At 36.2% G+C, this 24,359-nt stretch overlaps 1 protein-coding gene across 10 annotated transcripts in view; it reads right to left on the minus strand.

Moving 5' to 3' along the window:
- Positions 1 to 2,394: 2,394 nt before the first annotated feature.
- Positions 2,395 to 24,359, minus strand: part of PLEKHA5 (pleckstrin homology domain containing A5) — a 178,808-nt gene continuing 156,843 nt past the window's right edge. For 5 of the 10 annotated variants that reach the window (XM_082054109.1, XM_082054110.1, XM_082054106.1 and 2 more), the window contains 13 exons: positions 23,665 to 23,745; positions 23,381 to 23,530; positions 21,908 to 22,009; positions 20,705 to 20,816; positions 20,403 to 20,449; positions 18,652 to 18,769; positions 14,816 to 14,931; positions 13,081 to 13,290; positions 10,242 to 10,400; positions 8,792 to 8,919; positions 7,820 to 7,965; positions 6,538 to 6,622; positions 2,395 to 3,277 (listed from right to left, as the gene is read on the minus strand). In XM_082054109.1, coding sequence (XP_081910235.1) covers positions 3,259 to 3,277; positions 6,538 to 6,622; positions 7,820 to 7,965; positions 8,792 to 8,919; positions 10,242 to 10,400; positions 13,081 to 13,290; positions 14,816 to 14,931; positions 18,652 to 18,769; positions 20,403 to 20,449; positions 20,705 to 20,816; positions 21,908 to 22,009; positions 23,381 to 23,530; positions 23,665 to 23,745 — 1,473 coding nt within the window. In that variant the 3' untranslated portion in view covers positions 2,395 to 3,258. Of the gene's footprint in view, positions 3,278 to 6,517; positions 6,623 to 7,819; positions 7,966 to 8,791; positions 8,920 to 10,241; positions 10,401 to 13,080; positions 13,291 to 14,815; positions 14,932 to 18,651; positions 18,770 to 19,316; positions 19,506 to 20,402; positions 20,450 to 20,704; positions 20,817 to 21,907; positions 22,010 to 23,380; positions 23,531 to 23,664; positions 23,746 to 24,359 lie in introns of all 10 variants that reach the window. The other 5 variants (XM_082054108.1, XM_082054114.1, XM_082054107.1 and 2 more) reach the window with 2 other exon arrangements.

The raw sequence follows: 24,359 nt of genomic DNA on the forward strand, positions 1-24,359 counted from the left end.
ACTAGAGAATTCAGTAGATCTATTACTCAAAGTGTAATCCCTTGATGTTTTTCCTGTGCGTACTCCTAGTGAATCCAATAACCTTTCCCAGACTGTCCAACTAAAGTGATTCAGATAGAAACGTACTGTTTAATTCTCTGATTTTCTGAAAATAGAACCTTATTGGGTTCATTTTATGGCAAATGTATTTATGGAAAAATATTAACTGAAGATTACTTTCCCCCCTTCAGTAACAGTGTGAACAAGGTTTTGGTTTCAACTACCCAATGAGGTCTCTCTCTTTAAACCAGTCCACAACATATAAAAAACTGCCAAGACACCAACTACAACTTTTGGAGTAATGTCACTTTATTAAGGGACTTAAAATAATCACATTCTCTAGTAGTCTTGGAACAATGCAAATGGTGAACAAAAGACAAAAATAGATGTAATTGGTTCTGAAAAGCATGAACATCTGTAGAGAATGTGTTGCATTATTCCTAAGGACTCTTGCTTTTGAAAAAAAGCACGTTCCATATATACAAGTGTCAGTGCAATAGCCAATAAAGCAATCAGTCAGAAATAGAAAAATATCCTAGATACAAACTCAAAATAGATGTTTGAAGGCTGACAATATCAGTATTCTGATATTTCTATATCTCAGGAGTATGATCACTGGGATGAGTTATTCTTATGAGGTAAGAGACAGTAGATGCTGCTCTGTGATAATACAAAACCATACATGTTTTCCGTAAGACACAAAAAAATAGAGCACCCAACGAAACTGCAAGTCTTTGCTGCAAGTGCCCACAGGAAGTGAAAATATCCATGAGCATTTCTACATTCCCGCATCATTTACGTTTGCTGTCTTTGCCAACAGTTACACCAGCAGAAACTTGCTGATTCTCCCACCCTCCCCCAACCTCAGTATAAACTGCACGTACTTTGCAGATATCGCAAACTGACAACTGCTTTAAACACAGACAGGATCTATAAATGTTCAAAAACCACTTAGTCATTCTTTCCTTTATTGGTTGCAATTCTTTTCTTGGCAGCAAGGACAGAAAGAGATTGCTGGGTTTGACAGCTGAAGAGCTCTCTCTAGAAGGGTTAGAGAGAGAACAGGGTGTGTCATATTTGCTTTGCCCCACGTGTTCCAGCAATGCCAGTGACCTTAAAGCTCAGCTGGTGGAGCAATAAAAATCACATTCCTCTTATTTGCTCTGTGTTTTGGATGGAAGGATGCACTAATTCAGGGCTAGTGTTCCACAAAAAGAGGAAAGGCTCTTTGGTCAAACTTTCGGCTGGATGCTGTCTGCTTGCATCATGATTCACTGTCTTTCCTTCAGTCATCTCTCTCACTATGACCCTCCAAGCTCTGCTGCTAAAATTCAGCCTCCTATTTCTTCATTTTTTAAAGAAAATGGCAAAATGACAGGTAAACAGACAGTGCACTCTGTGTCTTTGTGGCAAAGAGCCCTGGGAAGAACTGGCAGCAGAGCTGGGAGTGGCAGAAGAGTACAACAAACACGACCTCCTACTTAGGGGGGCAATGATAAAGAGTTAATTTTAAATTCTGCATCAATCTTAGGCATTCTTCTATGAAAAAGCACACTGAATTATATAGTCTTCAGTACAGTGATATTAACTTGAACAGGATATGATTTGTATAATAAAAAAAGCGCAACGGGAGCTGGCAGTCATCTTCTTACGAAACTTGCCTTACCACTTATGGCACACACATGCACCAAAGCACACAGCAGTTGCCTGAAACTTTAAAATATTTCTTAGCTTTACATCCTAGATTCAAAAGCTTTCCCTTAAATCTTTTATTTTTTTCATCATTCTTTTCTAAGCCTCTTTTGTCTCAGGCAAATTCAGACAGCTGTGTGAGATGGCAAAGTGTAGCTAGTAACATCTGTACTATGATGACGCTTGACAAATTATTTCAGGTTTTGTTTCAGTTTCTGGAAGATGCTTTGCAGATGTCAAAGCCTTAAGGAATCATCATAGTTCTGCCTTTAAGCCCACTGAATGTGGTGTTCAAGATTTGCAAATACTGAATTACCACTCGCCACACCCCAGTAAGACAGGCTATTACCTCTCCAGTAAACAGGGAGGGGATGGAGGCACAGAATGACTAAGTGATTATTCCAACATCACGATACAGTTCTGGGAGAGCCAAGAGTTGAACCTGTATTTCTTGCATCTCGGTCTCAGGTTGTCTTTTTGTTCTGTGTTGCAGCCTTATTCTTTCCCGTAGAGGAAGACTGGAATCTCTTAAGAGTCTGTCACTGCTACTCTGGTTGACAGGTGATGTCGCCAATGATATAAGAATTGTTGCATTCCCCACAGCAAAAGGTGGAACACAGTGTGACATCTGTTTGCTGGAAGAAATACTAACCATACAAGTCCTTAAGAACATCAACATTTATTTAATATGATATAAAAGAAATGGGATATGAACATTTGTATTTGAACAATAATAAGTGGCTTCTTATACTTACATCGTATGTGCTCATTGTATAATATATACACAATGAACATAATTACATTTGTACACAAACTAAGTACTGGATTGAAAACTTGCTTATTGCTGTACACACCCTAACCCAACAAAGGAAAAGCCCAGTACCTCAAAATACCTACACTCCATTTTATTTAAGAAAAAGGAACCACTAACATTAATGCATATGTTGACAGAAGTGTGGCAGTAACTGCTGACATTGCAACCTGACCAAGAAATAATTACAGCAGAAACAAGACATCTTTTACTAAGCAATAATAAAAATGGCACATTTTAAATATATCTATATGTATACATATATAAAAATTTTACAAATAAAATGTTAAACCAGTAAGTTGTAGTGTTTAAAAAGTGTAAAACAAGGTTAAGTGGTGATATGTAAAATTAACCAAGTTATCCATCTAAAAGAAGCGAAAAAGTAAATTTATATGATCCATAACTAAAAGAACATTAAATTCTGGAGAATATCAAATAAAGTTCTGACCGTAGGCTGCACATTAAAAAGAGCCTTTATTTTATGTGCACAGAAATCATAGCAGCAAGCTGGTATCAGGAGAACAATCTGAAGGTTGTTGAGTGTACATGTGGGCCATTTAAAGCTCTCTCGGAATAAACATTTTCCAGGAAGTGATAAAATGATGCTTTGTGGCCAAAAGCATCAGAACTATGAATTTCATAGATTTAAAATATACTGTACAATATCTTCTCATATTTTCATAGGTCAGGTCCATACATCTCAGGCATGAATTGTTTCAACAGAAGCCGTTAGTGCTGAAAGACAGACATAGATTCAGTTACTCTATTTTAGCAACGACACAATATTGTATAAAGCAACTCCTGGGGTTAAACACAGCAAGGAATTTCGGACCTCGTCCTAGCAATAGTTATTGATGGTGTAGAACATAATAAAGTATTTTAGAAATCTGTTGTTTCCAAAAGCAATTTTCCTGATGAATGATACTGCTGTCAAGATACTTTGACAGCAAGAAATGGAAGCGAGCTTTTTTCAAATTCATGCCACTTCGTATGAAAGCTTGTTTATTCTGAGAGTTTTATCCTGTTGTACATGGCCATCTCCAAATGTTCTTCATACAAACCCGATAGTAATAGCGAAGACTCTAATTGCTCTTACAAATGACAGGCATGGTTTGAAGAGGGATGCAGAATTATTCAGTTGCTACCCAGTAATGGCAGTGTGGCTGTAAGGTGTTCTGAAGTTCAGGTGCTACATGCAGAGCTTGCTGCATTTGGATAACTGCTGAAAGGACTTCCACAAATAGCTTTTAACTGCTCATTAGTAAAAATGTTTCTGAGCTTTGGATCCAGGTGATGTATAAATTTCATTATACATCCATCACTCAGTGTAAATATAATGCTTAAAAAGTAACAATGGTACACGTCCAGATTTGTCTCTGCAAAGCAAGAGCCGTGACAAAAAAGTAGCTTTGTGTTAATGGGTTTTTCCTTAGTCCTACAATATCCTATGCCACCAGTTTCCTATGCCAAGTTCCTCCATCATTGTGCCAGGAGTATCATTTTACTAATTGACCGTAAAAGCCCAATATAGGTATTACCTCATTATTCTCTGAAATCTACCATACATTTTCCAGATGCTGCCTGAAAAATTTGGTTGCATGTGAACAGGGCTGATCCCACAGCTCTGAAGTTCCCTCAGCTGCATAGAATTTCTTGCATCTGAGAGACACTGAGTTCTCGCACATTAAAAGACCTACCTTTCAACAAAGTGTGAGCCACTAGAATACTGGAATTGGAATTCATTTTATTAATTTATTTATTTTATTACGCATTATTTATTTTATTATATATTTATTAATCTTATTTATTTAATTTTTTATTGGAATTTACTGCCCCAGAATGTAAGGGGCAGTAAATTCTGCAGGCAAGCAGACTGTGTTTCATACATCTCCTATGTGTCCTACGCCAGCTCATGGCATGAATTTGTTTTGGAGCTCCTAGGAAACAACCAACAGAGGCACCAAGTGCAGCAAGGAAATGTGGAATGTATATGCATGTAGTTGAATATTTTACCCAACTCAATTCAAATAAATACTAAACAGCCAAAAGGGGTGTATTTTAAGTTCTAGAATCCTTGCTTCATTTTAGAGAGGCATGTGTAAGCAGAGCATTAGTTTTACAAGTGCCATCCCACATGCACCATTTTGTCATAAGCATTTAAAGCCTATTTGTAGAATTGTACTTAACATGGAAATGTTACAGCTACAGTATTACCTATGAGGATACACCACACTGTGGGATGTCAGGGCTGGGGCATTAACTTAAAAAGGAGATCACTATACGTGAGCTTCAATTTTGCTAATCTCACATCTAACATAAATAATTAATAAAAAAAAAAAAAAGAATCTGCTGATCTGATGACAAGAGTGGGAAAGCAACTCAATGCAATTGGTAAAAAAATTTCTGGTGAAGTTCTAGGTTGCCTCCCCTTTGAAGAGAGGCATGCTGTGGCTACGGGCAAAAATCAGCAGTGCACTTTCAGTTTCACTACTGACCTGAACTGAGTGGATAGGGTAATGTTTGTTCTATTTGAAAAAAAAGAGGCATGATAAATGCATGTATATTTATCCAGTGAAACTGAAAAGCATTAACACAAGTCAGTATTTCCAGAAAAACTGAATGGTTCCACTTATCTTTTTTGAATAGTTCTGTAATAAAGCTTTTGAAGAAAAGTACTAAAGTGCAAGCCAAGTCTAATGACAGACCACATCCATCAGGAAGCCAGCAACACAAGTGTCAGTACTGAAATGTGAAGAGTGCATATTCTACTCTCTCAAAGGAGAAAAAGATAAAAAGAGGTAAATAATTTCCTGGCCATAGTTCATACAAGAAAGGTGTCTGTGATGATTAAGTTTAATTTTGGAAAGATGAAAGCTTCGCAATACAGATTGTGACAGTAAACTAAAAAAAAAAAAAAAAAAAAGTATTTTAAGATCTCTTCATGTTAAACGACTGAAAACATATTGATATTAAAGTTTTCCTGATTTTAAAGTTTTCTTAAGTTACCTCTAGCTATGTCATTTAACATTACTTTTGAAACAAAGTTGATTCTTTTAGGTGAAAGCTTATTTAAACAGGTACTTCCAGACAAAAAAGAAATGTGGATTGATTTAAATGCTGGTAAAGTGCTGAAGCTTTCACACTGGTATCCTCTTAATTTCTTTAAACACTTGTATAAACAAGTATGCTTACTTATATTTGCATTTCCATTCATTAAGCAGGTAACACTACAGGTAGGAACATGTAAATCTAGCCAAACTCATGCTTTCTAACTTGATTCCGCAGAAGCAATTGGACAACGCCCTCAGACACATGGTTGTCCTATGCAGGGACAGGAGTTGGACTCTATGACCCTTGTGGGTCCTTTCCAACTCAGGACATTCTATGATTCCACTACCAGAAGCGAAGAGAAGCTCTGTGGGGCTATCTCTATACAAAGAAGAAGAAAAAAGTTTTATAAATGTTACATTTCTTCCACTCTCATTTTTTCCCTTCATGTTTATCATGCCTTAGTCATCTGTGTCTTAAGCCATAAACTCTTCGGGCCATTAGACCATTCCTTCTTCCCTCCCATGCCCCACTAAGGGATCCAGCTCTAGCTGCCTATTACCATGACTGAAGCATCAAGATTCATTTGCACCTGAGCACTGATGCTCACAGCTTAACTGGGTATCTGTTCTGTAACAGCTTAGGCCTCTCATGGAATTCAAAGGGCTATTATCTTGCCAGTTGTGGAGAATGTGCTTGATAAGCCAATTAGTCCTTTCTCTTTGTACTTGGACAGAGAATGCATTACTTGCAAGCAAATCAATACATGTATTGTTTTTCGTTTTCTGGTTAGTTTATATTCAACACTGCTGATAACTTTGTCTTGCCAAGTATTGTCTACAGATGTTTCTCAGAAAAATAACTAGAAGTAATATACTTAGAAAAATATCAGGAAAATGGCAGGAGGGGCGGGAAAAAAAGACGTACTTCTCTGTAACTATACACACATGAAATGCGATCCTTCTGTGAGCTGTGTCTGTGTAGATGGAGCTGGTGACAATGACGATTCTGGTGAAGAAGGCAAACTTTTCACTGTGAGTCATACAGCAAGACAAATAAGAATACAAGTTACAGAAGGCATGATTTCAAGCTGTAATAAATATAAGCTGGAAAATCATCATTTCAAGCCATAATATACACAAGCAGAACCAAATGGAAGTTACACAAGTAAAGACTTAAAATCTGATCAGCACAATAAGTACAACTTCAGGGGAGAGCAGAGCTGTTCTCCAGATAGATCATTACTCAGGCCTATAAATGACCAGTAGAACACCAAAGAAACAAACAACAGACACATGAATGCTGATGTGTTATTTGTGTTGTGAAGAGAGGAAAAAAAAAAAACCCAAAAGAAAAATTTAACTCATCAGGATACTCCTGGACCCACCTTTATATCCCAGCTCAGATCAACTATGCATTTTTTATTCTGCTGAGCACTATAAAATGTATTTACAAGTTCTGGTTTTGATTATCAAGTCACAGAAAGGATTGCTGACTGCACTACAAAGGTCCGGGTCACATTTTATATCCATGAAATGAACCTTTTGGCCAACGTAACCATTCCCATCACCAAATATATTAATAATGTCTTAAATTCAGTCTGCTGCTTTCTTCCTCTCCTACATATTCCCCTCTTTTTTCTTCTCTTTGCAACCAATTTTGCTTTATTCCAGCCTTCTGTTCTTGCAAAGTAGTACACTACAGACATTTTACAAGTCAGCTAGTGTTTTCTGTTTCTTCATCTTTTCTTACTTCTGAAAACTACCAAATTGGGTCTTTTATGTACTAGTTCAAAATCTACTAGATACATTGGAAACTCTCAAGGATTCCTCAATCATGGGCGTACCGAAGGCCATCTATTAGCAAGCAGGTCAGGATAAATAATCTATACATATCCAGGAATGAGATGCTGTTCTACAAGACGAATAGGGAAGGATTTGCTGCAACCTACAACTATAGTATGACTCAGTTTCTGGCAATAGTTATTTAATTCCCTGAATTATATACAACCATAAAATCTACATTAAAAGCTCACAAAAATGGAATTTCTGTAGTTGTCCACTGGGAAACTATTTTCTCCATGTTATAAAATCATACACTTGTCATCTAGACTAGCTCAGCACTTTCCATTCACAAGGGTTTCAGAGCATCAAAAGACATAATCAAAATGAAATAAAGTTTTACATATGTACTGCATAAATTGTGCTTCCATCAAACTCTTTTCCATACCTGCTGTTGCCTGATTTCCTTTTGAAGACTGCGCTGCTAATTCAAATGAAGACATAATCCCTTCTTGTTCATGAACACTGACTACTTCACTTTCTTCTGAGCTGGTTTTGGGTTTGTGGTTTGTAACTGTGGTCACGCTCTGCAAGCTGGTTAAAAGAAGCACAGGTTTTAGAACTCACTCTATCTTAATTTCAGGTGTTAACCACTAAGTATAGGAGTTAAAATTTATTTTTCCTTTGTAAATAGAAAAAAAGTTGCAACTTGCAAGTTTGTGTAATATAAATTAAGCACGCATTTTGAAATCCTTCTACATCATAAAGTAAGACTCAAAAAAACCCCAAGTACTGGAAACTGAATTCCGTTCCTTTACATACTCCTGCAGTTTCCTAGTGCATGGTATCTATTTTGCTGAAAGGTGCTGTGAGAAAGTTATGACTTAATATAAGAACTCATATAGGATCTGCAGTGCAACTTATACTAAAGTTATGAATCATTAAAGAGGAATATCCAAGACACAATATTCCGCTTATTTTGCAATGCTCCAAAACAGTGAAGTAAAAGTTAAAGCAGGAGACACAGAATGAGCTGTTCAGTCTACTCCTAAATAACAGTGGTAGAGAGCTTCCTATGGAAGACCTGGCTGAAGCTTTCAGTATAAACTGATCCAAACCTTCAGCTATCATTACTAAATACATTTGTATCCCAAATCAAGGATTATGAACGTATTCTGTTTATAACTGGGGTGATACGTGAAAATAAACATCACTTCACCCACCAACTCATCACCTCTCACTGAACCCCCTCAGTGGATAGGTATCTCACTAGATTTCTCTATATGTAAACCACTCAAAACCATATAAATATAGCTTATAACTATTTACAACAGTATTTCATTAGTTGCTTGGGCTGTTCAGCTAATAAATACAACGTGCAAGTTTAAAATAGCCCCTGAACATCTTGTTTTACTTTTACCTTATATCACCATCATGTGTTTCTTCCAATTTATTTTTATTTTCCTTTTCTGCTTTCTCTTCATTACTCACTTCTTTTGAGTCAGATACAACATGTGCATCTGATAAAAGCTCATCAGTTTTTGTCAGCTATAAAAAAAATGAAATCATGAAACAAAAAGCTGTAACACATACGAAGTGGCAGATAAGAAATACAGTATCAGGAAACAGTTTTATGAACAGACAAATTTTGCCATCATGTATACTTAGTAACTCAGAATTACATAACTTAAGAATTTTTTTATCAATACCATTCAGGTTAATAGAGTTATCCTGAAACCTATACCCGAGCCAATGGGCAGGGTTTGGCTTAATAACTTCCAGAACTTATCTGAACTCATTGGATTGCAGCCTGCCTATTTCTTCCTGCTATCCCTCTCTTCACAATGCCAACAGAAATTCCAGCTACTGCAATATATTGCTGATAAGCCTGAACGCTGCTCTTAAAGGTCTGATTAGATAAAACCATTATAAGTGTATTACATAATTTTCCTTTAAAAGATTTGCATACTTAACAGAGCAACAGACTTTCAATAGAAAGTGTTTTTAAAGAATAGCAACAGATGTTAATTATTTGATTTTTATACCATTCTCCATCAGACCTGTGTTTAAAAAGGCTAAATACAAAACAGGAAAACAAAAACAAAAATGAGTGAGGAAAAGGAAAAGCAAAGGATGGTTAATTAAAGAATGTGGATAGAAAAGAAGAAAAAAAAAAACCCTCTACACAAGATTTTAGAAAATATTAGACTATAAGCAGGAGATAATTATGTAGAAATAGCTCCAGTAATCGATTCTTCACAACCAGTCTGTTTTTGCCAAGCATTCAGAACATTTTAGTACCAGAAACACCAAGGTAACTCACTGCCAAGTGAGTTTGAGACTATTTCAAGGCAGAAATCAATCCAGTGACCAAATAGCACAAACCACAGTCACTACCTACTTCTATGTATAAATTGTTGCCAGCTTTATTCTGCCTCCTATAAACTATTTGATGCACTATAGCTAACCAAACAAAAAGTCAGGTGTATTAAATGATTGTCAAAAACTACACTGGGATATCCTAATCAATGAAGAGATCAATGATTATTATTTAAAGATGCATTAGTATCAGGGGTTTGTTTCCAATGAAGAACATAATTTTGTTATTTTCCAATCAATCAAGATAGTAACAGATAAAGCAAAATGAAATTTCAGAAGACCATAAAACAAGAAAATTCACTGTCAGCTTTAGACAGATCTGATAGATTTTTGTGCTTCTCTATAGAATATTTGTTATATCCAAAAAGACATCTTAATCTTCCAAGCAAAAGGAACTGGCTCAATTTCCCATAGACTGCTGTCTGTGGCTCAGAATATTTTTCTACTGCAAGACAGGCTGATGAACTGTTCAATAAGGGACAGTTTAGTACCTCTTTAGTGAAACCTGAATTATGTTCTTGTTCTCCATCCAGTTTTAGTTGCGCTATTTCTTCTCCAGGACTTCCATTATTTTGTTTCAAATTATTTTCTTTACTGGTGCTCTCTAATTCCTTCATGTTACCAGATACAGTATCATCCTTTTTGCGATTCTGTGGAACAAAATTGATATATAGACGTATTCTTACAAAAGTTATCACGGTCTCAGCTCTGAATCTTGCACTGTCCTCTGACTGTGATTGAAGAAAAAAAAAACCATAACACAACTTAAAAAACATTAAGTATACCACACTGTAATAAGCAAAATGGAAACTGTTAAGGACTCTCATTTTTGTACCCTTCAAAATAGTTCAGCCTATTGATTTTCTTCTAAGATTATTGTACCTTCTGCATCCCCCCTCCTCCAATCTCCAGCATTTCTAACGTTCACCTTTATCTTCTGAAGTTTCATTCATATTTAGCTCAGTCACGCACAGGCTTAGTACACTCTTATTTGCATTCAGAAGCACTAATTAAAATAGCTTTTTCTCATTAAAAAAAAGGATAAAAATCTGCTCTCAGTACATAATTCACTGTGCACCTGTGCATACTTTCTGCCATTATCTTGGGTACTTTCCAAGCCTATGCTTTTAACTGATTTAACAGAGGACAACATAGCATCTGATAATGGCAGAGGATATTACTTGTTCCTTAAAAAAGTAATCCATTGCAGAGAAAATAATTCGGTATAAAATTTTTGAGGAATGATGGTAGAGGTGACTTAAGGTTGTGAACTTCACACATTATGCTGGCAGAGTAGCAAACCAAACTGATGTGAGGTTCATCTAAGTCTTATCAAACTAAGTAAGTACTAGAGCTGAAAAAAACAGGATCCATGAAAATAAATCTTGTGGCTGAATTCCTGTGATTTAGCACATGCACCACGTTAAGAGGAAATTCCATATAAGTCACTTAACAAATCAATCTCTTTACTTCCCTAACTGAAGGATGCACCCACGTCATACACTTGTCCAAAACAATAACAATTGTGAAGCAACTTCCTTTCATATTTTGGTAATCACTTAAAAATGACACAGTAGGCTGTTTATAAAATACCTTTTTTCCTCCAATTCTTAAATAACCAAACCCCAGTTGAAAAGACCTTCAGCAGTTAATGCCATTGCACCATATTTCTCTACACAAATCAAAAGGCATAGAAACTACACTTTAAAAAATAAGACCTATTACTACAGCGTAATACCTCATCCTGGGGCTTTTTGCCATGTAACATTCTGGAAGAAATGAAATTGTGATAGTGATTTGGTAGTACCGACTACTAGCTAAATATTAAAGTCAGACACGTTCTCACTTATTCTGTAAATTTCTTTCTTCATCCTTGTAGCACTGATTTCACAGAGAAGACTGAAGAACATGCTGACATAAATGAAATTCTTCGGAGCAAGCAAAGTGGTAAAGCTCAAACACCTCTATAAAAACTACAAGAAGGAACATCTGCGAAGCTTTGCTTTACACGTCCTCTTCTTGAGAAAGGCAGTGTTAATCACAAAAATATTTGTAGGAGCCCACTTCATGTATAGCAGTTATGATGTTATTCCAAATACAGATGCAAGGATGAATTCAGTGTCTTCTGGGGATCCAATGTTGTTGGAAGAAAAGTAACCTTTGCATAGCTCTGAAGGCAATTTAGCATGCTCAGAGGAAAAAAAAATAAACAAAACATCAAACCTGAAACTTATTTTGAAATATGTGATTTCTCAACAGTTCAATACACTTAATCTGGTTTTGGGAAATCAGGTGTTAAAATGTGTACAAAACACAAAAGAAAAACCCAAAACAAACACCGAATAGGAATAATGTTTGCCAGAAGATAAACAAAAGAAGATTAAAAAAGATAAATTCATTAAGCTATTGAAAAAGAAAACCAATTATTAGCAGTTAGAAAATAGTAGGCTGTCTAACAGCCACTAAACTAAATCTGTTTGATATTTTTGTCCTGAAGTGGTGTGGGGTTTGTCTTTTTTTTTTTTTAATTAGTTTATTTTTAGATGTATATTCAGGAGAGGATTTCTTGGCTAATGACATGCAGTTATATCTTCCTCTCCTCTCCTCTCCTCTCCTCTCCTCTCCTCTCCTCTCCTCTCCTCTCCTCTCCTCTCCTCTCCTCTCCTCTCCTCTCCTCTCCTCTCCTCTCCTCTCCTCTCCTCTCCTCTCCTCTCCTCTCCTCTCCTCTCCTCTCCTCTCCCCACCCTTAACCATTCAATAAACTAATTTGTTTGCCTTAACTGTTTAAGAATGAGGAAAAAAAAAGTGAGGGTTCTATTTTTGCCTATTTATGGTCTCAAAAACCACAGCAAAAGAGTACCAGTTAAGAGCTATCATCATAAATATACATTCCTACCTAAAAATGTTACAGATGTTTGAATATATTACATGGCAGAAAAATCTTCATAATTTATACATCAACCGAATCATTATTCTCCTTGTCACTGCTTTTAGTCACAAAGTTTGCAATTTAATTGCTAAATTTGACAAAAAACCACTGTTAGCAAACATCACAATGCATAATCAAACATACGTAGATTTGAACAATTTTTTTTTCCAAAAAGACAATGAAGTGACTTCTACTACCACTGGGTGTAAGCATGAAGACTGTCTTCTCCCTTTCTCTTGTGTATGGCACAGAATTGTGACTGTTACTCTATACAAGCAGTCTCAAACACACACCTACAGTATCAGGTGATTTTGGAAAAAGAACAATTTTGTAACAAGAACAATTTTGCTTTTTTTTTTTTTAACTGGACACATTAAAATTTTGAAGAATGTGGGACCCACCTGTACTGATTTGAATGGATTATCTCTGACAAACGACAGACTCTGTGAAGGTGACTGGTCTGAAACGCCAATAATATTGAGTCCTTTCCTCTTCTCTCTCAGGCAAGCTTGTTGGTGTCTCTTTATTCTTTCCATCTGTTCCTCCACAGTCATTCGAGGCCGTGTGCTTTCTGCAAGACACAGCTGCTCCACTGCACTTCTTGGCCTTTCCTTAAATGGAAGAAATATATAGATCTATCTCTCTATGTTTTTGAAAAGCAAGACTCTAAACTGTTTAGCATATCATAAAAGATCAGCTAATGATTTACTAAAAAGAAGAAAAATCATGGGCAAGATCTCCTATGTATGTGAAGAAAACACAAGAACCAATATTAATTAACTCAAAATAAAAGGAAGGAATAATTTGGTTTTTGAAATAGTGACCATCAATGATAAACAGTAAGACAACGGGTACATGCTCTCTTAAAGCTACCCTATAAAGTTGAAACAATTTACCAGACATTAAATGACAGGCAAACACAAGGTACTTGACTGAGACAGAAACAGTCGAAATTTAATGATCCAGGACATTTACACCAGTTGATCTAATAGTGATTTCTGTCTTTTTGTTTCAAGAAAAATTACAGGTAGGCATTATTTAATGCAAGTGCAGGCTGAAACAAACTGAAACACCCTTAGGTTATGCCAGGCGAGGTTTAGATTGGATATTAGGAAATATTTCTTCACTGAAAGGGTTGTCAGGCATTGGAACAGGCTGCCCAAGGAAGTGGTGGAGTCACCATCCCTGGAGGTGTTTAAGATGCATAGATGTGGCACTCAGGGACATGGTTTAGCCGTGGACTTGGTGGTGTAAGATTTGTGGTTTGACTGGATAATCTTAAAAGGTCTTTTCCAACCTAAGTGATTCTAAGAATTTATCACTGCTTCAAAATCTGTAATTCTGAGCATGATATGTTTCCCAAAACAACAACCATCACTTTACCTACTCTGTTCTTGAAATTCACCAGTTTTCAGATAGTTCTGTACTTTGTCCAACAGCAAAAACATTTACTTCTGGCTAATCAGCTGCATTCAGTACATCCACAGTAACTGGTTTCACTTCTGAAAAGTGGTATTCTTTCTCCAGTCAACATCCTGTGAGTTTCTCTCTCCTCTCCCATTCTTCCTGCAACTTTTCTTCTATTCATGCTATGGCAAAACCTTCCCCCCCTTTTGCCCAAATTACCTGTAAACCTCTGTCTTCAACCCAGAGACCATGGGACTCTCTATCTGAAATTCCAGGCTAATTACCCACATACTGCTTACTGTAGCCTTATTTTCTGTCTGCTTTAGTTTTTTTCCCCCAAATAATTTTAGTGATAAAATAAACAAAAATATTTTATAAAAGGGCTGTTAAATTGCCCCAGAAGCCAAAACTTCAAAACTTTTAAGCTGTTTCCTTTCCTTTCAACTCAACCATGAACTTCAGTAGCTTGGTAGATTTATTTTATCATTTAGTTCTTGCCCAGTTTGAATGTAATGAAATCTTTATGCAGTTAAACATACACAACCTTTATAATTTCATCATTCTTTCTACAGCCGTCTCCATTACGCTGGTATATTATTTTTTTATAACAGCAAATTTTATGTGAAGATAATTTAAAATATAAGTACAACTTTTGAAGTAACCACAGAAATTAAACTTGGAAATGAACACATCACTATTCATCAATGCTCAAAGGTTATTTTAGAGTACCGTTCTTAGATCTATCTTCTTATTCTTCCTCAAAGTGACATAGGATGCTATTGTTGAAGACTCTGGTGTTGGTGATTTGGTTCTGGGTGGTACAACTCCCACAGGAAAATGTGATCCTACAAAACAGTAAAGTAATATACTAAGCACTATGCAAAACATTGCCGAAACAGCTTATTTTTTCTAGAAAATACATGTTGTCAGCCTTGGAAACTATTCTTCAAAAGACAGCAAAGATCTTAATGCCTAACTATTAGGTCAGTTAAGGTTCACAGGCAGATGACTAGGCCCTGGCTTGAGGTTTGGGTAACTGAATGGAACACAGGAAAATACTGCACAAGGCACCAGAAACTGCTGGACAGAAAAACATAAACATCTTGTCTATAAGAAACAGACAAAAGTTAGATAGTGCCATGTGGAATGGCTAGATTTCACAGATGGTTGAGGGGGAATTATGTGAAAGATGTCCCAACTTCACAGCTAACTGGACGGCCATACTGGAGATTTGCTGTGAACTGAGTTTGCAAGGCCAGCAGAGCACCTAGGTAGCCATATCAATGCTACCAGATACAGCCAAGCTTACCTAGACAATGGTGTCGAAGATACAAAACTTAGCAGAAGTGGGACCAATGAACGAAAGGTAATTCTGGTGCAGTCTGTCCTATCTTCTTATTAAACTTTAAAGTGTTTTCCATGTGAGTGTGCTTTCCCTCCTGTGCATGAGAGTGTGGGAGATGCTAGTGATCTTCAAGCCAGGCTAGCCTGTCAGTAAGAGACAGCTACAGAGAGATCGTACATCTGGGGATCAAAGATGGGAAATATGGTCTGCAGGTTGTCTCCTGGAGGGACGATAGATCTGGACCTGCTCCCAAGAGGAACCTTTTGTCTGTGAGCTGCTAACCAACTAAGACAAGACTAAATGGCAAGCAGAATAGCAAATGTGGGAGCCAGCTGTCCAAGAGATCTCACATCTAGGATGGTGGAGAGGCCAGAGATATTGAGAATTGACAGATGAAGATACCATAGGTCTGGCCAGCTTTTGGAGGGACTCATTTATGTGTGTGCACATGTGTGCTCGTGTCTACATGTGTATGAGATCAGCTAGCATGCTTTGAGCCTGGTTAGGTGTTGAGTGACAACAGGATCACGGTATTTGTGTTGTTCCACTTTCATGTGTGGTCTTGTTTACACGGTGCCTGTAATGGCACCAGTCTCAAACCTGCTTGTGAAATCTGTTGTGGTTTGCTGTGGCTGCGCTTGTGCACCCTGGGACTATGTCCTCAGCCTTGCAGCTCGCTGCACTCAGGGACAGGGAACTGCAGCAGTCAGGCTCTGGCTGGTTAGGAGCTGAGGATATTCTGTGTCCTGATGCTCACGACATTCAACATCTCATAAAAATATCCACCACTAGCTTTTCTACATAGAGAAGCCCTGCCAAAATGTAATTAAGCTGGTAGAAAACAGAAGTTAAAATTTACCAAAATATACAGATACAATTAAATAGCACATGCTTCATTTTTGCTTCTTGATACACTCGGGAAATCAAACTAATACTGCTTCCTTGCTGATTTTGTGTAAAAAAATAGACACAATGTCTTCTTTGACAGCCAAATGATTTCTCTTTGTTTTTCCTGAATTTGCACAGATTTCAGAGGATAGATTGACTCGGTAAAGACTCAACTCTTTCTCCAAATTGTTTGATAGGCTGACAAAATTGTCTGGAGGTATGTGAATGCCAAATCCATCATTCAAACAAAGAACTATAATACAGCTTGGGTCTCATTTAGACATAAAAAGGATAAAACACAGCACAAATCCGTTTTCCTTTTGTGTTACCTTTATGTACCACTCAGGTCATAAATAACCCTCTCCTTGCAGACAGCTGTAAGGGTTACTTTACATAGTCCCCTCAAAACATTTATCTTCGATTGTTGACATTTGAAAAAAGAAGGAAAGGGCTGACATGAGAAGTGTCTAGTACAGCAATGTGCACAACAAACTAGAAAAACATTTTGAAGTTTTTTCTGAAGTTTACTAATTTTTAGAACCACTCTCAACAGGAAATGATGTCATTTAAGTATGACTTCTTAAAACAGCAAGAAAGAAAAACTGCAGAGATGAGCTGCCTTTGAATTTGTTTCCTTTTCAGCTTATAAACTGTTAAGATAGAATGACATAAAAATGTTTGTTGAAACAGCATTTAGTTGCAATGGCATAAGCATTATAAAAAAACCCAAACAACGAATGGTTGTATTTTTCCTACTGCATGGAGATTGTTATTTGAAGTGAATGCCCAGAACAAGAAATATCCATTAGAAAACTCACATGCTCGAAAGCGTGGACTGGATAATAAAACACAGCTACGACAAACCCACTTCACTCTATTGTTTAAGAAGATAAAAAGCCTCTCACTGCTTGCTACCACTGCAGTCCCTAAATGTTATTAATATTAGAAGAAATTGTATTGCTTTCCCTTACTGATAACTTTTTTTCTACATAAAATACTACTTCTGTCTTTACAGAAGACAACAGAAAGCAGATTGGGGTGCTCAAAAAGTACTGGTTTGCTTTACATAGGCAGGATAGGCTTTCTTATATTGTCTTGACAATTACTTTCCCTCTTGTCATAAATTACTATAAATAATCTGGACATCACAGATCAATAAAACCTAGGCATGTTGTCGGAAAAGCAACTTACACAATTTACGTGGTTGGTGATTAGCAAATCTCAGGCTAAACCTTGCATTTTTCACCACCAAATTAAAACAAATTTAGTATCTGTCTTAAGTGAACATTATACCTCAGGAAATACCATAATGAATCTGAATTGACTAATTGTCTGGTAAGTGTAAGCTTAATTATGTCACATGTCATAGGGCCATTCGCATTGCTTACACCCAAACTGTATGCTAACCTTAGTTTTAAAAGCCTCCACTACAGTTCTGATGAAAAGAATATCCTTATATGATCACAGTTCTTGGTTAAATTGCAGTGTTGTTGCCCTATCCTGCAATATACATGCTTAGTCAAACTACCAGAACAGAAGGCAGTGATCTTGCTGGCACTGCAAACATCAAACGTTACGTTAAAAAAAATGGGGAAGTTTAGTTACTTTTTCTAAAATCTCTTATTATGTTTTTTTGGGGACGTGCTCAAGATGCTTTTCCTCAAGTCACCTTTAACAAACTATTCTGTGTGTTTTAACAAACAGAATTGAGAAGCACTTCCTGGTAAAAGACTCTACCAAGCAATTAGTAGCTTTTATGGAAGCTAGATGAAGAGAAGAATCTAAAGCATTTAGCAATTGCAAAGACCTTTATTGTCTGTACACTCCAAGGTCATGATCATTATTCCTATTATATCAGAGGACAGAAGGCAATTCAACAATTACAAGATTAAAAAAAGAAAAAGACATTGTTTCCCTGCCTTATGAGAGCCTGAAAATTCTGTGGTGCTGCCTTTTCGGACGTTCCAGTGACATAACATCAGGAGCTTGATTCAAAAACTGAATAATTGTTCAAGGGCAAGAACATAAAATGGGTAATTGTTCAAGGGAATGGTGTGTGGGGAATGTGAGTGATGTGATTAGACATGGTGTCAATAAAGATTTCAGGGTTGTTGGTGAGTGTAATGTTTGCTTTTTCTGCAGTGTAATTGACTGAAATCTTTCTCATCATATAATTAAATCATTATTTTATCATGGAAGCTGTTTCATCATATTCAGAAATGGACAGGCAACAAAAATACAAAAGATGATATAGCTTCTATAACACAGTTAAAACTTTGTATTCCTTGTGAAAAAGGCTGAAAGGTTGTAACCACCGTGCCTGGGAACAAACCTTTAGCAGTAGCTTCTGATTCCGAAATTTGTTCTGTTTTTTCTTCACCATTAGACTCATCCACTTCTGCTACTGTAGTTAACTCCGGTTCACTCTTATAAAGCCTATAATCAGGACCCTGAGGAACGACAAGTTACAAGGTAAATAAACAGGCATTTTGTACAAGCATTTATGTCTTAAGACTCAAAACAGTTATTTTGTGATGACTCTGCTCTCACTTTGAAGACAATCTTTCATTGCTCAAGTGCTATTGCAGCAGATTTCCTTGTAGTTAATTTCATTAACAACATCTACAGACTTTCAGAAATTACAGAAAAAAATTGACATAAAAATGCAGAGGTTTTTTTTTTTTTTTTAAAATAATCTTCAGGAAATTTATACAAGGCTTCAGCCTTGTATAAAAAATGATTCTGAGCCCAGGGTTTTATAAGAATCTAGTTTTCTGAGATTTACTCAGATACACGCATTTAAGTCTTAAGACATTTTATATATGCGCAGAATATATGACGGGGAAATGTGAAGAGCAAATGACGGAGCTATAAATAAAACTAAGTAGCCAAATTAAAAGCATAACACAAAAGTAGCCAGATGACAAAATAAAAATTGTGACTGTGCGAAGGGAGGAGGATGGCTTCAAGAACAATGTGGCAGTTTAAGCCACTTACACAGTAAGATCCATTTCTCTGATATCCTTGAACTTGGTGAATCTTCTTTTCTTCTGGCAGATGTACTGGGCCCCTGCTATAACAGAGCAAGGAGCTGCTATCACTGGGCAGAGGGGGGATTATGGGAGGATGCTCTGTAAAGTCATAGGACCGAGGGAGTGGAGGACGAGGTGGGACTACTTCCTCTTCCTAAAGATTGTAGAATAGTCACCTTATTTAGATGTGCACACCTGTTACAAGTATTTATAACTTAAAAAGAAAAATATATTACCATAGCTACACCAGCTATAGATTTTGGAATTAAAGGGACAATGTCACACTAAAAAAAAAAAAAAAAGCCAAGACAGATTTTGGTTGGTTGGTTTTGGTTTGTTTGTTTGTTTTCATTTTATTACTACCACCTAGACTGAGATACTTTAATAGTTTCATTATTCAGCCTATCAAGATTTTCAATTCTAACACCTGCACTTTCTGTTGGACACATACGAGCTCTCTGAATCGTCCTTTTAAAAATTAAATTCAGTATATTTTTAAAGATTTGTACATAAATTAAACTTTCAGAAAGTTCTGTAAGCCAGATGTACATTGCAGACACTTTAGATACCAATGACAATGTCCCTTTAAAACTGTAACTTCTAGCCTGATTTTCAGATGAACTGAACATTTGTGAGTGCCCACAGTTTCAGCTGTTCTTGTGGGTGCTCTGGCCATCTGAGAACCAGGCTCAATACGTGAACAGACATATAAAGCAATGTATTTCTTCCCATGAAAAGTGTGGTGGGTAGAAAAAAAAATCCATAAATCAGGGTTTGTATTTCTAGGGTAAGAGCCTAGGGAGAGGAAAAGGTGAGAAATGGAAAAAAGAGACATACCGGTGAGAAGATAAAGAAACAGAACAAATGGAAGTGCTAGAATTACTAGTGGAGATATCAGTCTTTAAAACCAATTTATAATGCAGTATTTTCACAGAAACATACTGAATACATACTTCAGTCAACCTTAAAACAATTACAATAATGTTCATTTTTATCATAGGTATATTAGAAATTCAATTATGCTAAAATAGTACATATGCTAAAACCATACCTCATTTTTATATTTAAGAGCTGAAAATGTCCTTGATACCATGATGCCTGTTTGTGGGAGGGGGAGAGATACAGAAAGAAAGAGAAAAATTGTTTTCAATAAGCAGCTTTTAAAATACAAATTATAACCTGTTGCTATCAAACAAATATACAAACCATCAATGTAAAAATAGATGATTGCTTTCTTATTTTCTCAGCACTTGTACAACTTTTTCAAACCTACAAAAGCAACTATGGAGCTTATCCTTTAAAAATGTATAGGATGCAATCTCACTTCCTCCAAGATAAAACCAATCAGTTTACCTGCCTCTGAAGAGCTTCTTTGCTGTTTATGTTTACTTAAACCCTCCATGACATCTTGAATTCTCCAGAGTTCCTTCTGAATCTGAGCACGCTGTATCCCAGCTGACTCAGTCTGCCAGTAAATAAACAGCATATATAGGCAATAAATTAGAGTACATTGCAAGTGGAGAAAAAAAACAGAAAACCTTTTTATTTCTTTTGGCTACATCATGTATCCTTTCCCAATGAAGGAAAATAAAATGCAGTACTGACAGACACTCTGCCATAACACTGCGACATTCAAATATTGTCAGAAACAAAAAGTGTAAGATTAACTGATTTCATGGTGTGTCAGTTACTTGACAGCAATTTGCTAGTTCAAACTCCACTTAAGAACAGAATTGTATTTACTGTCTTGAAAGAAAATCCAAGCAAACTTTGCGCAGGAGACCTGCATACAACAAATGAAAAGGAATCATCAGTTCCAGCCCTAAAATAGCTAGAGATGAGCATGGTGTTTAAATACTAGCGTATGAACTCCGGGCCTATTTGCATTCACAGTCATGCATGCTTTGGGCAGCATAACACGAATTTCTCAGCTCCTGGGCTTTCTTGTAATCTCCCTTTCATAGCTGCATATAAGATCAATCCCTGGAGCAAAGAGCCTTTAATGCCTCCCAGCATGGACCACACCCATCTGCCTATTCCATATAATGTATGCACATCTGTGTGCGCGTCTCACAGAAAGATCTCCTTAGAAATTCAGAACTTATGCTAACTGTCCAATCCTCCACAGCACAGCACTGTAAGGTAATAAGATACGCATCAGAACTCTTCATTTGTAAGATCTGAAGCAATGCCTAGAATATTCTGAATGATAATTTATTCTGATAGAACGATTTAATTACATTTTAAAATATTCCGTTAAATAGAAGGATTTGTGTAAAGATTTAATATGACTGTCATAGCAATTAAGTTCTGAGAAAACTACCCGTTTTGGACACCATCACTGAAACAGAAAGAAGAGGCTTCCAGACACAGAAAATTGGTGTTTTTCCAAAATACGAAAAATGAAGATTTCCTCAGAACTTACGAACTTCTAATTTCTTTTTATACCTTGTAAGCTGATGCATCACATATCCACTGTTTTTCATTTGTGTCGTTTTTAAACAAAATCACAGAAAATGAAAGTGACTTAAATGCACTTTAAGACCTATGCCACACCTGAATTTCTCCAAGCCGATCAAGCTGCTCCTGCATGTGGTTCCTTGTTACAGTTACATCATACTCCAATTTATCATATTCTCTCCAAGCTCTTTCCAGTTCCTAAGTATACAACAAAAGTAACGAATTACAGAAGCACATTCAAGTAAAAAAAATAAATATATTTTTTCTTTATTCGGTGACATGAAACTTCAGGAAATAAAGCATAGATAGATATCAGCAATAAATAAATATGTATTTTAGAGAATACAATGTTTAAGGAGCTTTTTGATATGCTAGTGATTCTGAGTGGAATTCAAATAAACTGCATTTTGCCTTTTCACAAACAAAAATTATAGGCAAGGGGAAAATCTTCAGAATATGTCTTTATAGTGAGCAAGCCTGTGGGTCTCAAGCTGTCCTTCCACCAAGGCAGAAAACCTACAAAAATTGAGCAAATTTGTCTCTTTTATCACATAGAATACATATGGCTGAGTGCACATCATGTGCATGTATATACACTGTATTACATGAGACAAATATAAGTCATCCAACCCTGCCTCTAAGGTTACCAGTGAAGGCCCCAGGCCTGCTAATACAGCATTATTTTACATATGTGAAACAACAAACACCAGAAGGAAGAAGGTGCAAAAAGAAAATCTTCTTTGAGGTCAGTTCTGCCATTTCACTTTTTAAGCCTACATCAAGCAACTTACTCAATTTAGCATAAATTAAAAAGTTAATGAGGTAAAGTATATCTTGAGGTTTTCCTTTCCTTGATTCCCTTTTCCTTGTCCAACCAATTCCTTTTAGAACATAGCCTAATATTCAGACTACAACCAGTATTTTAGGGCCTATTGTGTATCAGTTTCACCACAGCAAACCACCGGAATTTGACACTGAAATACCTTTTTGGATATATATGTAAATAGGCAAATTTTATTCTTTGCCTTGTCATTTTGGTGTAGAAACCAGCATGAAGTGGAAAATGACAGTAAATAGCAATTCCCTTCCTTTTTTTTTTTAGAAGGTGTTTGAAAGTGCAAAAGTGCAGAACTTGAAAGACCTTTTAAATACACTGTGCACTCACAGTATAATCTTTTCTACTTTATATCCTGCAGCTCTTTTGCTTAAAATAAGACACCTATCTGATTGAATATCTGATGAACTTTGTGCTTGCCACTGTTTTGCCATCATATAAAATACCTTATTTGCATTATTTACTTCTTCTGTAATAAATTTTTCATATTATAAAGATGAAAATTACCACACCAATTGAAGTATGCATTCATTCCTGGCCAAAAAAAAAAAGCCAGACTACTCCGTGAATATAGTAAAAAGATCACTTTGACAAAAATACAAGCAAGTAAAAGACAACTGAGTTTTGTTGGAATGCAAGGAAAAATAACCAAGGACAACCCAATTAACAACATGAACATGAAGATAATTGTTTAATGGTTCATTGAGTTTTACTGGCAAGATTGTATTACTTACTGCGGTAGCTCGTGATACTTCTCGACAAGTGCTAAGTAGTCCGTTCTGCAAGTCATCTCTCTGTAAGACTACATTTTGTATGGCTGCGGGATTATCTGCATTCATTTCTATCTCCTGACTCGCTGATAGCAAAGCTTGCTCAAGCGTGTACTATTATAATAAAAAAAAATATTTTTAATGTTCTGCATCATTGGCCTGATTTTCATTTTATTTCAGTTATCAATGTTCTGAAAATAAGCACGTAAAATAACATCCATTTTAGGTAATAAATACAATTGTCCTACTTTCTCCTTGTGTAGCTGTTGAAGCTTCTCCTCCAGTGCTTGTACAACTTTATCTTGTTCACATAAACGGCTAAGCTTAGCCTGGTATGTAACAGAAAATGATAGCAATTAGAGTTTCATTTTAACATCTTCAGTAATCAAAATATAACTTGATCAATTCATTACATGAATATATGTAAAATATTATTACTACAAAATATGTATTCTAAAATTATGAACGTATCAGTCTCGTATTTTCAAATTAACCTTAATAAACCCCCTTAAGACACTATGAAATAAGTGTTACTGTAACTTGCAACAGCATGGCTCAAAACATATAATTTATGATTCCACAGCTAAACCTTTACAACTTAATAACAGGTATTAAATACCATTTTAATTAACATATTCCTCAGTATTATAAAGAATATTGTACACATTCACAGTCCTTCTCACGGTTTATTTCAGGTAGTAATTTTTAACAGTTATTTACTAGTACTATCCATACTCTGCTCTGTTTTAGATCTGGTTGAAACTTGGTTATGACAAAAACTGTTCCATACCAGCTCCAGTTTCACCAAATAACTGTTCAGTGCACTCTAACCAATTTGAAGCAGTTTACTTTTCTATTTGAACAACGTTTTTGGTTCAGTATGTCCTGCTCTCTTTAACTCTAAGACAACACTGGAAGCCTGCTATCTTTTTTACTCTTAAAA

Source organism: Streptopelia decaocto (genome assembly GCF_964273445.1).
Source record: "Streptopelia decaocto genome assembly, chromosome: 1".
NCBI classification, from domain to species: Eukaryota; Metazoa; Chordata; class Aves; order Columbiformes; family Columbidae; genus Streptopelia; species Streptopelia decaocto.